Here is a 15,676-nt window from a genome sequence, read left to right as displayed (position 1 = left end):
ATTATATACTTGTTTGGAAATTAGTGTACTAAAGTTGAGAATTTAATCATTTCCTTGAGAAAATAATTTTCTGAATGTTGCACTTATCCTTTGTGTATTGCTTGTAATCAGTCCTGGCTATCAAACTGAGGCTTTAATATGTATATAGAATTGGCTCTGATTCTGCACTTTTCTCCTCAAACGTAATCTTTCTCTTATAATATATAGTATGTTCTATTATGTTATATATTATTTCTTTTCTGTCTTAGTTCTGTAATTTGAGGGGAAAAGATTATTTCCTTTTTTTTTTTTTAATAGGAAGAAGCAACTGGATTGTTAGTACCAGGTGAAGGATATACACCTGAACCAATGGAATATCATCACCTTGCAGAAATCAATGCTAAACTCAAAATAATAATATCTGATGGAGAGTTGCCTGTAGTTCAGGGCTCCTTTTCAAAAGCTTCCAGAAAGATGTATCAGGTACAGAATAACTAGATACCTTACTATGGTAATATTATAGCTATTAAAAAAGATAATTCTTTTGACAATATTGGCATTTAATCTCTTTCTTTTTAATTGAAGCATATACATTCTTTAATAGATTCAGATAGGGAAATATATCTCTTATAAAGAGAAAGTTATATGAAGGAAATGTGGTTGGCGACTAGGAAGTCTGAGAGTTACCATCTCTTCAGTTTGTACTCTCAGCTGGTCCTTAAAAAAAACCCCTCATATAACTGTAGTGATCAGCAGACATCAGTAATCCTTAGTTTTTCCCCCCTAAGGTGCCTTACTTCTAATAATGGGGGAAGCACTTCCCTGTTTTCCTTCAATTTTCCCCCTCCAAATCTATTTCTTAATTTTGAGCCAGTCCAGAATAGAGATCTTTTCCCAGCTGCTGTGAATATCTTGATTCCTTTCTTCCTGCTCTTCAGATGGAATTCTCCTAGTACCCATGTTTGCTGCTTTAGCTTCTTAGATAACTTCTCTTTTGCAATGCCTGATTTATTTTTGTTTGTTTATTTGTCATATTTATACAGCTGCCCATCTCACAGAACAAGTGACTGTGCGTGTTGTACAACAAAGCTAAAAGAGTAAATAAATACATCATCATCATCATAAAAAACTATTAAAAAAAACAAAGCTAAGAAAAAGAAGTGGTGGATGAAGGGATGGTAATATTAATGGAGCCACCTCACTAGTTCACCAGTCCCATGTCCCCAGGCCTGATGGCACAACCAAGTCTTGAGGGACCTTCCGAAAGACAAAAGTGATTGAGTCAGCCTCACCTCAGGGGGGAAGATATTCCACAATGCCACAGCAGAAAAGGCCCACCAAATGTAGCTCCCTAGACGATGGAACCCATAACTTGCCCTCTCTGCTGGATCTGGTGGGACGGGCAGATGTAATCGGGGAGAGGCGGTCCTTCAGATAACCCAGTCCCATGCCATCTAGGGCTTTAAAGGTCAACACCAGCACCTTGAATTGGACCCGGAAACAAACTGGTAACCAATGCAGCTCATGAAGCAGAGGTGTAAGGTGTGTTCTACCAGAAACACACATAACTGCTTGTGCTGCTGCATTTTGCCCCAGCTGAAGTTTCCAAATACTCTTTAAGGGTAGCCCCATGTAGAACACATTATAATAGTCCAACCAGGAGGTGACTAGGCATGAGTGTAAGTAGGGCCCCTTGATCTAGGAGTGGGTGCAACTGGTGCACAATACAAAATTGTGCAAAGGCCCTCCTAGCCATGATTGCCATCTGCTCATTGAGCAGGAGTTGTGAGTCCAGGAGGACTCCCAGATTGTGCACCGGGTCTGTTTGGGGCAGTGCAAGTCCATCCAGCACCAAAGATAGTATGGTCCCAGAACTGGAGGGCCCTAAAACCCAAAGCCACTCAGTCTTGCCAGAGTTCAGCTGAAGTCTGTTGTTCCCCATCCAGACCCTCACAGCCTCCAGACACCGGGATAAGACATACACAGCATCACTTAATTTGCCAGGAGCAGAGATGTACAATCGGGTATCATCAGCATACTGATGATACCTCAGCCCATGGTGATGGATGAGCTTACTCAGCGGCCTCATGTAGATGTTGAATAGGAGAGGAGAGAGCACCAACCCATGTGGCACCCCACACAGTAGGGGTCGAGAGTGGGATCTCTCCTTCCCAGTTATCACTGACTGGGATTGATCCTGGAGAAAGGAGGTGAACCAACGTAACACCGTGCCACCCATCCCCAGTCCTCTGAGTCAGTCCAGAAGGATACCATGGCCGATGGTATTGAAAGCCGCCGAGAGATCATGTAAGACAAGAATGGATGCACAACCTTCATCCTGCCTGTGCCAGAGATCATCCAAAAGCACAACCTATGCCGTTTTCATCCCATACCCTGGTCTGAATCCTGATTGAAAAGGATCCAGATAATCTGCTTCATTCAAGGTCCTCTGAAGCTGTTGTGCAACCACCTCAATCACCTTCCCCAAAAAGGGGAAGTTGGATACTGGACAAAAATTGGTCGAGCAATGCCTTCTTGAGGAGGGGGCGAAGCAAGGTGTCCTTAAGAGGTAAAGGAACAACCCCCTCACTCAAAGAAGAATTATCTACCACTAGGACCCACTCACACAACACCCCCTGGGCTGGTTTCACAAGCCAGGAGGGGCATGGGTCTAATCATTGCTTGCGATGTGTACAAGACAATAAGCAGACCCTCAAGCATTCCAAAGGATGGGGGAATGGTTAGGAGGCAAACAAAAGCCAAAGGTTTGAAACTGAGTAGTCTTATCTCTTATCAGCCCGAAAGCAGTCACAGTCACGTGATTTCCCACTTAGCGACCACTTCGCTTAGCAGCGGAGTTGTCAGTCCCAATTAAGCTTGTTAAGCAAGGAATACCTGTAGTTTGCTTTTCCAGGTGTTAATCCAACTTTAAATTACTTCCTTCTTGTATTACGATTTAGTTTTTGCTGTCTTCAGGAGCCTTTCCTTTTAAATTTCCATTAAGTAGAGCCTCTTTACTTTTCCTGATGAAATAATTTAGACTATGTTTTTCTTGTTCCACAGTTTGTTTTGTTTTCAATAGTACTTTACCACCTTTATTTCTGAATATGTATAATCTATGAATGTCACTGATTGGGTGAAGTGCATGACATGTGGTAATTAGTTTCCCTGTTTTTTCTATCAAGATTATCCAGTTTGTCTTGGGTCTGGTCAGTTATCCCTGCAGTATATCTAATTACAGGGCCGGCTCATGTTGATTGCTTTAACAATTTTTCTGCCATGTAGTTTAGATTTTTTTTAAAAAAAATGTATTTATTTCATATAATTTGAGTTAGTATTTATTATTATCCAGTTAGCAATTATTATTGTTCTATTTGTTAGAATTTACAGAATTTCTTTGTCTAGTACTGAGTGCTTATCAGGGAGATATAGCTGCATTCAGAGGTGATTCATATCTACAAGGAAAATATTTTTATCTGATTTAGCATCATTGAATAAGTTGAATAGAGGGAGATCATTTCAGTGTATGCCCCTGATGGAGCTGGATTATAGAGAGCGATTGTGGCAGCAGTGTGGGATGCTCCCACCATGTTGGAACAGCAATGTTTTTCTGAGAATAGCTGCAAACTAACCCTCCTTTTTCCTCCCCGCTTATGATTACACATAAACTGGGAGTTAATCCTTTTTAGTCCTGGAATAGTTTAGTTTAGTCCCCTGCTCTTGCTATGTTATCATTGTCATCATTATTATTCATGGAACAGTGGGTCACACAAATTTATTTATTGTTTTCAGGGGTCATGACTACCAGAATTTGACAACCCTTATGTTAAGGAGTTATTAAGAGTAGTAACGTCTATATCTCTTTAGGCCAGCTTGGAAAGATAAAAGATTGCTTAGTTAAATAACTAAGTGTAATGTGACTAAGTATCATAACTGAAGCATGATCAGCAAAAAAACCCAAACAGTTAAAATAATTAAATTTAGAGAAGGTTGGTGTAAGAAATAAAATAAAGATCAGGAAATTAGAACTAAGCCACGCTGGGAGAGGGGGTGGGGGAGGAATTTAGAAATATGTTCAAAATCTAAATTTCTTTTGCCCCATGTAATAGAAATTGTCTAGACACATGCAAGTGTTGTTATAAGACTGTAAACTTTTCCATTTTCTAAACTGGTCAAGACAAAGGAGGCACAGACTAGTCTGTGTGCTTGCTTTCCATGAGCAAGCTAGGAGCAGGAACATTACCTCATGGAAGCAGATATCCAGTACAGATATTCTAACTGCCTCAACATTTGAGATATGGGCTCTAAAGTACTGTCTTTTAACAAGAAAATCTTCATTGTTGGCAAAACTTCACACTCTCATATGGACCTTGAACAAATCAATCACTTCATTAAATAGTGATATTGAGTTTGGAAAAAAAAGTAATAAGTGACGTTAGGCTAACAAGGTGTCCTTTGTTTGTGTGTGTGTCTGTGTGTGCGTGTTTAGTAATGGAAGCTGCAATTCTGATGACCAGCTCTCTGAGTTACTGTAATCAGGGATTTTTACGTATACAGTGTAAGAGTGAGCAATTTCTGCTAATTGGGATCTATTAATTCTATTGAGCAATTGATTAACTTTTAAAAAATTAAACGGTCACTGTGTATTTGCATATGAGGGGAGGATGTAAAGAGGATTAAGGTTGTTTGTTGCATGGGAAGCAGAGTACTTTTCTTGTGTGCTATCATCCTAACCAGTGTCATTCCAGAAACTTGTATTCACTCCAGCAAGGATGCTTCCCTAACTGCTGATGGAAAGTCAACTCCTGGGAAAATCACAGTTTGGGAAATGATTTTATTTTTTAAAATAATTTTATTGAAGTTTTTAGTAAATATAGTCAAAACTAATACAAAGTATACTAGAAGGGAAAATAAAAAGAAAAGTTCAGAAGGTGCAGGGAAAAGAAAAAAAGTAAAAGAGTAAAGAAAAAAAAAGAAAGACAATAATAAAGAAATGGCTTTCAACCTTCACCACACCAAGAATAAGCTAATATACTAACTTTTCACCCTCTTTTAAATTTACAAATAAAAAAAACTCTTATTCCCATAGCCTAACTTTTATTTATGCGTAATCCACAAATCGTCATCTTTTCAGTCCTGGTTCAGCAAAAAGTCCATTAGGAATTACCAGAAATATCAAACAAATAATTTAACTGATCAAATAGTCCAACTTTATATTCCTCCTTTTTGTTCTTCACAATCTTGACCTTTAAATCATTCCAGTGGCATTGCAGGATTTGATCTTTAATCAATCTTTGGCATTGAAAAGGAGTCATCAAAGCTTTCACCAGCCTACTTTGTAAATCCCATAAAGAGGCATTGTCCAAAATTTCTTGTCACAGCTGCTCCATGTCCAGATCCTTTTCTTGATTTGCCTTTTGTATTCCTGTTTTTATAATCTCAATTTTGTTGTCTTCCATGCCTTCAAATTCTATAATGTCTATATCAGGTAAGAATTGCTTTTTAAAATTTTTCTCATCATCTTCTAAAAGTTTAACCATTGAAATCTGTATTATTTCTGAGATATTAGTTAGAGATTAGAGATATCTCAGTCCATTTTTCGAAGGCTTTTTTAAGACAAGTAAAAATTATAGCCAACTTAGCTATTTAAACTCTCTTCTGCCTGGTTCTTTAGTTCCCTCTAATGTCCATTTGCAAACTTCATGAAGCCTTGGTTCCTAATATGGGTTTAGTTTCAGTTGTTTCCCATGGGTATATTATTTAATTATATACTTGTTTTTCAAATCTTACAGCAAAAATAACCAATATTCCAAATCTCTCTGATCCTCCAGTCTGTTTAAAACTTTCTTAAATCAAAATCTTTTTTTGCTTTTTGCCAGTTGTATATTATTTAAACTCTTAAGTCTCCGTTTAAAATTCCTTAAATCCAAAGATGTAATGGATGGCATGAGTGGGGAAGATTCTGGAATGGAACTTCAAGGTTGTCAGGAGGGGGGAGAAACATTCCAGGGCAAGTGCCTCCTCAGCCCGCAGCAAGAGTGTGGGAAGACGAAGAGGATTAGGCTGGCCCCTCCCTAGAGTCTCATGGGTTATAGCCACTAGTTGCTTTAGCATAGATTTAGTCTGGCAAGATTTTGTCTATTAGGTGTGAGATAATAAAGGAACTGAACTGTACTAGATTGCCTCATTGCTGTTTTTGGGCTGAATCTGACAAAAGAAGCTGGTAAAACTCACCAGGTGTCAAATTAAGCTCACCATTTTGAAGGTCTCTAATATCCATAAAGTAGTTAAACTGAACATTTCCGAATGTGATAAGAAAGTGAGTTTAGCTGGCTTAGTGTCCTTATTAAAGGCTCTGCCACTGCTGAAAGCAAAGATATTGTCTCCCTTCGCTCCTGGCACTCAAACCCACAGGAGACTGCTGTTTATGGTCCTCTCATGAGGAGCTGCCATTCAGTGTGCTTGTGGGCGATTCCCCATTCTCTCCTTCTCTGGAGAGGTTCCGAAGACCATTCTATTCGCTGGTCCTTTGTTCTTCGCAGTGGTCGTTGTCTCCACTGTTCGTGGAGACATCTTCAGTCAGCCATGACTCACCCAAAGGTCCAGTTTGGGAAATTATTTTTGATGCATCACATAGAAAAAGGATTAACCCCACCTCAATCTTGCTTGCCCCCCCCAGGAGTTAATTTAATATTATAAAAAATATGTTAATTGGTTTCACCAAGTCACATATAATGTAATGTCTTTCAAACCATAGAGCAAACATTCCAAATGTCTTAGGAAAGGAAAAAATTCTATCTGACATCTCCCTTAGGTAGGCTGAACAGTTTCCTTCAGTGGTTTCCTAGCATTAAATAAGAAACATGCAGGAAATTGCCATTACAGAATTATCTAAGATAAGCATTCCCAACTTTTTTGAATTAATGAGCACACTGGGATATAAGCACATGTTTTGTTTTGTGGCATGTCAGCTTCTTTTAAAAAAAAATTAAAAATAATTTTTAATTTGTAACTGTGTCTGTTTACATGGAATCATGGTCAGTATGTTAAATACGTGAATACTTGAATACTTGATTCTTGAATACATATTGGTTAATTTTAAATACTTCTCTGGAGTTAAGGGTCTTAACTAGATTCTTCCAAGAAAAAATAATTGGGGAATTATAAGCAGACTAATTATTGACTAATTCTGACTCAGAAACATAGAGAGGAAAATTATATAATATATAAAAATACAATAGAGTATTTTTTTTTTTGGTTTGGTGCTTTATCTTTTTTCACTTCAAGATCCCTGTTTTGAAAAAGACATCAGTTCTTCACAGCAAAATATTAAGGAGGAAATTTTTCCTAAAGCTGTGCACATGTATGATGTGATACTGTAGGGCTCAGTACAAACCTCTCTTCTCCACCTTTCCCTGCACTTCTTTAGTAAGGCAGCACATAGAGACATATAGAGGCATGGAGCTCTGTATACTTCTCATTCCCAAATGTTATTTATTGATTTATGGGATTTGTACTGTAATGCATTTTTTGTAAAGTAAGTTAAATGTTTGTCATCATAATGGTTAACTGATTGCTAATAAGAGAACTAAGGCAAATTGTCAGGCCTAGCCCAAGGAACTCCAAGAGACAGTGCCAATTCAGTCCAGTTCTGTTTATTAGCCTCTAGCAAGAATCTTCCCAGACTGAAACCCCAGATCCCAAAGTCAGCCAGCCACAACAGTGTGAATTCCTCAGGGAGGTGCCAGTCTCATCCTCTTGTTCCTCCCACGCTTTTCTGGGGAGCTAAGAAAATGTTTATCTCCCTGAGCCTGGCCTTCATAATTCCATTCCATCACACAAATAAAGTTTAACCAAATTTTTATGGGGTGCTTGATTTTCCCACCCTTGTCATAATTTGGCAGAAAAACAACAGGGCAATAATCAAAGGAAGCTTTCTCATATTATTTTAACGTCTTGGAATATGCCTGAAAGCAAAAACCTAATTCTGTTATGATCCCAGGGAATCTGAAGACTTGGTGCTTTCACTAATCCAGAACTAATGATTCTGGGCATTGAGACAATTCACTTTTCTGAGAAAAAGCCTTAATTTTGGAGGAGAAATTAATGTAGAAGGCTGATTAAAAGTAAGTGATTCAGAGTATACTGGAAGAAGGGAAGAAGGTATAGCAGAAACATATGTTTAGGATTGCTAAAAGTACAGTTCATTATGGCTCACATGTACAAATAAATATGCTCACAATTTGATTATATAAAATCAAAATGTCTACCTTGCAAATTGAATTATGAAGTGTATTATATACACAAGCGTAAGCTCACTTTACTGTATATTCACTGGTGTGTTTTATTCTTTTTGCACTATAAACAACTGCCTGTGGAAACTGAACATTTTTGCACTTTCCAAATAGCAAGTAGAAATGGGTCAACTCTCTGAATACAAAGTCATTAATAATAATGGCAATACAGTATGTTTGAAAGATACAACTTCTTTACTTTTTGTGTCAAAATATTCTTACCTCCACATATACATATCAGCAACTGAGTATAACACTTTATACATCTGAAATTGATTATGGAAAGTTGACATCAAAATAAATTCATTATGCCATACATTTTCATGCCACAGATTCTTGGTTTCATTGCCACCTACTCAGATGGGGGCGGGGGGGTTAAGAAAGTTGGTGGTACTGTGGTAACCTGTTACAAAGGAGGATTGAATCCTAGCATCATAATGCTTGTGTGAAAAAGGTAATTATAGCAGGTGTAGTTTATTCTGAGATATTAACATACTTGTGAAATTCAATTTTTAAAAATAAATATTAAAAGTACAAAAGCCCAGTGTGTGTAAATGTATGTTTCTATCCTGAATCCATATTTACCAGCATGTATTATGGAGGCTTATATTCTGTTTTTCCATCAAATAATTTTCAAGATGGCTTACAATAAACAGGTTGCAATAATTAAAGTTGCTTCATATTCAGAGAAAAGAAGGTGCTTCAGTAGCACTGTCTGCAGTTCCATAAACCAAATACATCAGTATCCAGGATGGTCGAGAAGCTGCAGAGGATAGCCATGCAATCATGGAAGAAAAAGCAGCTGTTTTGTGGAATTGCATTCAGATGCTGTATGAATGCTCTGCACACATAGGAGCACTTTTTGTTCCCCAATCCAAAGTACCACACAGCTCTAGTAGTTATAAAAAAGACCCAGTGCTCTCTTATATTCCCCTGCACATAGATGCACATCTAGAAGTTTGAGGAAGTACCATGTGTGCTATCACAAATGGGATAGGGAAGGGACCTCATTCATAAAATGGCTGCCATGGTAGACCTGACCTGTCGCAAAATGCCCATTTCACAGCCTGGCTTACACAAAAGATGTGTACCTTGTCCTAAAAACTTGTTTGCAAGGCAGAAGTGAAGGCTGAACCCTCCTGTCTTGCTCGCACACATGCTAATGCACAAGGTCCCCTTTCTTGGATCATTCTTTTAGATTTTTTTTTAGAATAAGCCAAGACATCTACTTGTTTAAAATAAGCCAAGCCATTACACAATCTTTTAGCCTGCATTCTTTTTTCAGGTGTATCTTTATCCCCCACTTTGCTGTCTTCAGGCTCTCTACTTCAATACTTATTTCCCATGCACCCAGGTCACATTTTGCTAATTTTGCCCCTGTAACTAAATCATCTTCTTTCTTCCTTCTCTAGACAGTTGAGCACTAGAATGATAAGAGGTAGCTTGTGAAATGTATGATACTTCAGCTGTTTTCTGACATTTTCCAGCCTGTAGAGAGAGATTATTTTTTTCATGGATCCATTTTAATTTTTGCCTTTAAATTATGTCCTAAATATTATGAAAAGGAGGGAAAGGACTGTGAATTATTTGCTTTTTATTTATTTTAAATATATTCTAGGCATTTTCTTGTTTAAATCTATCTGTCCTACTGTCTCCAAATGTTTCTACGCTCTGTATATATTTTAGAATGTATTCTTTGATTCTAACCAACGAACATAGCATTTCTTAGTTGTCCCTCTTAGTTTTTTTTATTATGAATTGGTATTTAATTTTATTTGTATTGAGAAATGCAAAACAACTTTTGACAAGTAATCCCCAGAATGTGTTTCAGACAAATAACATCATTCACAATGGTGAATATCTATTCTGTCTCTCCTTTATTAAATTCTTAATAGTCACCTATGTGACTACTGATTTCTTTTTCTGTCTGGCTTGCCTTTGTCATGTTTCAGTTCTCCCATGTAGAAGCCTAAAGAGACCAATTTATTCTCTATCCTTTCTATTTTCCTTTTAAGACTGACACTCAACATTCCATAGGTCTTGGTGATCTCTAAGTATACTTGGCCCTCATTAGGGTTTTGGGTTTTTGGGGTTTTTTTTTTGCCACTTTGGCAAATGAATATTTTTTAAAACAATATTTTTGTACTGCTGCAAAACTCAGGGTTCCTTATGCGTATTAATTAATTTCTCAGTGATTTCTCTTTTTATGAGGATATTCAATTCACTGTTGGAAGAAATGTTACTTTAAATGTTTGACTCTTGTTATTTTTTCCTCAGTTCTCCTGCAAAATGGATTGCAACTTGCCTGTATGTAAATCTGTAATGCATATACAACTGTATCTATCTGTTCACCAAGCAATAACTTTTGTGGTAAATTGAGCCTAATATATCTCAGAGAATGTTGCAGCAAATATAAAGTGTACAAGCTGTATTACTCCATGATGTTCATCTAAGCTAGTTCATAGAGACCAGCTGCCCCAACAAGGAGATAATTTGAAATAACTATCATTTTTAAATAGTCTCTTTTTTTTCCACGTAGCCAAAATGAACTACATTTTCTCCTCTGCTATGCTGTTAATATTCATATTTGTCTACCACAGACTATTTCAAAGCAATTCCCAAATGCCATTATATGCATATAATTATCAACAGCTTAAATATTTTATTTCTATTACTTTATACTGTGTTTAAAGGCTATAGGAGTTCTAAGTTTGTGTGTTTAATTGTTAAGAAATAAATTTAATAACTTTATATAGGAAGGGTTCAGTTAGAAGATGGAAAGTCTTTTTCCATTTTTATATTGTTTTTAATTTTGGAAACTTAGCAGGTCAAAATCTTTATCTCCTAAGCATTGCCTGTTATATACGGTTTAATTAAAGAATTATAGTTTTGCATGTGTCTTAATTTAGTTTGCACGCTGCAAATGTTAGCTTAGGTGAACAGAATACCTTACACGTAGTCCTCAGTTAACTATGGTAATTGGGACCAGGAACTCCACCATTAAGCGATGCGGCCGTAAAGTGCAACATCACATGACTGTGCTGACTTACAATGGCAGTTCTAGCAGTTTCAGTTGCAGTCCTTAGGCAAATCCCACATGGTGTTAAGCACGACATCATGTGATTGCCTCTTGTGACCTCATGCCGGCTTCCCCATTGACTTTGCTTGTCAGAAGCTGGCAATGAAGGTCATAATTAGTGATCACATGACTGCAGAACACTGTAACCGTTGTAATTGTGAGCCAGTTGCCAAGCACTTGAATTGCTATCACATGACAACAGGGACTTTGAGGACCAGTTGTAAGTCTCCTTACTCAATGCTGTTGTAATTTCGAACGGTCATTGAACAAGTGGTCTTTAACCGAGGACTACCTGTATTTGGTACTGAAGGCAGTTATCTGTCTTGAACTGCTTTGGAGGGAGGCATCCTTTGTACTCAGAATGCCCTTTTTATGAAAGCCGTTTTCAGATAAGTAAATGCAGAAAATTGAGGCAGAAATCCAGGAAGGAAGCATATTGTTAATTTCTTTTAATAATATAACCTGACTCTGATGCATTCAGTGCATGTACAGACTCTCTTTTGTGACAAATTCTTTTCCTGAAGTAACAGCAGCAGAAATATTATCTGCTCAAGAGCCATGTCCTCCTGGGGATGTCTTTACAACTCTTGACCAAGGATTTTGGTTTTGTACAACCTTAAAGTTACTTGCAAAGAAAAGGATTGAATTAACAATTTAACATGTAACATTAAATATTTCTGTAATACTGTGTACTGCTCATCAGAATATTATATAGGCAATGAACAGAAGATAATGTTCCATGAACTTAATCTTCAAAACCCTTTTGTACTTAAGGAGCTTGCTTTGTGATGGCACAACACTGCTTTTGTCTTTTGTCCCCCTTGCCCTCAGGCAGGCACCTCTGAGGATTTCTCCTTCTGACCAAGGTGTTTTACAGGAGGCATTTTTAAATTCTTTCTGGTGAGCAGTAAAGCTACATATAAGAAACAGAACTTTCTAGAGGATCTTGAATTAGGAACAGGGCTACATAGAGCCACTGATTACAGGTTGACTGCATTAAAACTATAGTGAGCTTTTATCTTCTCTGGGTTTAGGATTTATGCCAAATCATAAATGGGGAATATAGTATAGCTGTTAAACCCTTAATGCAGTTTCTTTGGGTGTTTTGCCTTTGTTTTGTGTATATCCACAGGAATGTATAAGGATGGGTAATGAGTTATGTTGGGTGAATCCATCTGATTGTGATTTATTTAACAAAACGTGGTCCAACAAATCATGGCTTTGTGTGATATGTAGTTCCATTCATTATTTCAACAAGTTGATAATGGTAAACCTATAAGGTTGTGGAAAACATTGGTTTCTCTGGCATACCTGCTGACTGAGTATTTATGTTCCAGAAAAATGCTGCTACTAGCAACTTTTCTGTTGTTCATCAAATCTAGATATTTTAAATTTTGTTTGATGTTTTGGCTTAAGTTACACAATACTAGAAGAAAGGTATGCCTTATATCATGAATATTCAGTTTTAATTAAGCTTTGGATTGTTTTATTTTGGCAAATTTTGAAAAGACATCTAGATTCGTATCATGTGTAGCCAGACATTATCTTTGATCATATTTGCCAAATACCCAACTCAGTTGCTTTAACTTCAAGGTATAAATGATGTCATAGCAACAAGTGAGAAGGTGGAAAGAAAGTAAAAAACTGAACTTCATTGAAACTTTCATTCCAATGATGAAGAATACTATTCTTGTCCCTTGTTCCATTTTCTAATCCTGATAATCAAACAGATAAGAATAGGTTCATTTCATACTTCATTTGAAATGTAAGACAAATGCAGTGTAAACAGATCATTGCATGTGCTATACATAGATCTCAGCTTGCAATAATTCTGAATGTACATATGTAATAATTCTGTTTATACAAATGCTATGGGAAACACTGATTACAGAATAACTCCCCAATGAAATTCTAAGTAAACCTGCCAAGCTTATCTTCTGTTCTCTTTTATTTGACCTAGTACTTAAAAAAAACCCTGTCTCCGACCTTTTTTGTGCTGACATCTTCTGTTTTCTATGTACTAAGGGGCCTCAGTGTTTTTCCTATAAAATATATTTAACAGATTGATTTTCTAATTAAAAAGTTTACATTTGTAAATGAGGTTCAGCTGTTGCTTCTTTATACCAGTAATATTTAATAGGGTCCTTGGTTCAACTTGACACTGTTTCTGTACTCTGAAACAGACAAACTGCCTAGAGAAGCTGATTTCACAGAGTTGCTCTAGGAGCTTATTTCTATTTTGGAAGCAGGAAAGGATAGGTAACCCTTTCAGTACGCACTTTGTACAGTACTGTTAAGCAGAAGGGGGTTAGTTTAGCTTCACACTGACATGGGGTTATTTGGGGCTAAAAACTAAACCTCTTTCGGTTAGTTGTTGTGATTATTTAATTATATTAGGTTGCTCACATGACACATTTAATGCCATTTCCCCCCACCCCCAGTTAAGCTCATTGTGTAAATACATTTGAAGAATTTTTGAAAATCAGACTTATACATAGGTTCATAACTTTGGTTTGCCAAGAAAAGTTAATACCTCAATTAGGATTCTAGAAAATGTCTTACTCTAATGAGGTGTATAAATTATTTTTTCATTGCTGGCATGACTAATTTTGCTTTATATTTTGGAACAGAAATGGGACAACTTTACATCTTCCACAACATTATATATACTCTAATTATTTTGGAACCAAACTCAAATTTTAGCCAAACTTGGAGTTGCAAATGAATTTTCCCAGACTTGTCTCCTTTCCAATTAATACCTAGCACACATAAGTGAACTGGCGATTTACTAAGCACATTCTTAAGGGCACTATCACTGCTACTGTTTTCTATTGATTGTATCATATAATCTTATACACAGGCTAATTTGTAGGAGACATTTAATGTATGGGGGCCATGCTTCAGTAACAAGGGGTTGGTCAAGATAGTCTTCTTATTTATTTTTTTTACAATACAGTGTTTTCATTATTATTTGCTTTTTAAAGGAATCCTTGGCTTATGCAAATAGAAAGCTGAAAACAATTCCAGGTGAAAAGGTCTTAAGAGACACTAAAGAAGAACGTGATCAGCAAAACAGGCTTAAAGAAATCGACCAGCAGCTGAAAAATCTAGGAGAAACTGTAAGTTTATTAATTTTTAAAAATAATATATACAAAGCATAAGAAAAATTTGCACACACTGATTAGATTCTAAATGTTTTGTTGCAATATTTCTGTAAGCTTAATAACAAATAGATTAATGTGTCTAAGTAGATTAGAAATAAATGTGTATTCTGCTTATATATACATTTATACTGTATAGCATGTATCATGTTAAGATAAAATGAAACAGATTAAATTGTATAACCAGTTAAAATTTAGTGTTAAAAAAACAGCTTTCTAAAGATATTTAAAAACAAGTCCCTTTATTTCCTATCTTAACACTGTATATAGCTAAAACTACATCAGATTGATTGACTGATTGATTGTCTGATTATGTGCCATCAAGTCAGGGCTCAACTTTTAATGACCACATAGATTGATTTTCTCCACAATGATCTGCCCTAACCTGGTCCTTCAAGTCTTCCAATGTACCCATCACCACTATAATGGAGTCCATCCATCTTGCTGCTGGTGGTCCTCTTCTCTTTCTTTCCACCTTTCCCAGTATTACAGCCTTGTCCAGAGAGCTAAGTCTTCACATAATGTGTCTAAAGTAAGATAATTTGAGCCTTGTCATTTGTGCCTCAAGTGAGAACTCTGGATTGAGTTGTTTGATAATCCATTTGTTTGTTTTCTTGGCTGTTCATGGTATTCTCAGGAATCTTCTCTAACACCAACGTTCAAAGGTGTCAATACACTTTCTATCCTGCTTCTTCAACATCATATTGGGGGACCAATAAACCAGTAGAAACATCAGAGGCTAAAAAGAAGACAATAGTCTCTGTGCCTCTCCCCATTTTAAAAACTGAAGGAAGTAGAAGGAGGAGAAAGATTGGCTATTTTTTTTATTACTGAAGAGTGTCTTGAAAAGATGGCACTTCACTGTATTATATCATTCCCATGAAGCATTCTAATCCAGCAAGTGCTTTCAATTAATGCAGGAAACAGTGAGATTTTTTGTAAGAAAAAAAGGCTTTATCTTATTTAAAGTAGGGTAAGAAAAGCCAATCTGAGAATGAAGGACATTGATTGTAAACATTACATGAACTTATTTCATGTTTGCTTGTCAATAATTTCACTTTTTACGTTTGAGAAGTAGATTGCCGCCTAGTTGATCTTATGTTTTAATATAAATTAATCTCATAACATGGGATTTACACTTGCCAGAACAACAATTGAGCTAT

General features: G+C 36.5%; 1 protein-coding gene across 1 annotated transcript in view; it reads left to right on the top strand.

Moving 5' to 3' along the window:
- Window positions 1–15,676, top strand: part of FSIP1 (fibrous sheath interacting protein 1) — a 77,032-nt gene that overhangs the window by 25,503 nt on the left and 35,853 nt on the right. Inside the window, exons 10-11 of the mRNA XM_088145059.1 lie at window positions 298–462; window positions 14,337–14,471. Of these exons, the coding sequence (XP_088001185.1) occupies window positions 298–462; window positions 14,337–14,471 (300 nt within the window). The remainder of the gene's footprint in view (window positions 1–297; window positions 463–14,336; window positions 14,472–15,676) is intronic.

This window comes from Python bivittatus, unplaced genomic scaffold (assembly GCF_059951505.1).
Source record: "Python bivittatus isolate LINGU-HERP-01145 unplaced genomic scaffold, Pbiv_v1 ctg000480_np1212, whole genome shotgun sequence".
Classification (NCBI taxonomy): domain Eukaryota; kingdom Metazoa; phylum Chordata; class Lepidosauria; order Squamata; family Pythonidae; genus Python; species Python bivittatus.
The sequence above is the reverse complement of the archived record's forward strand: the minus strand, read 5'-3'. Positions and strand labels throughout refer to the sequence as shown.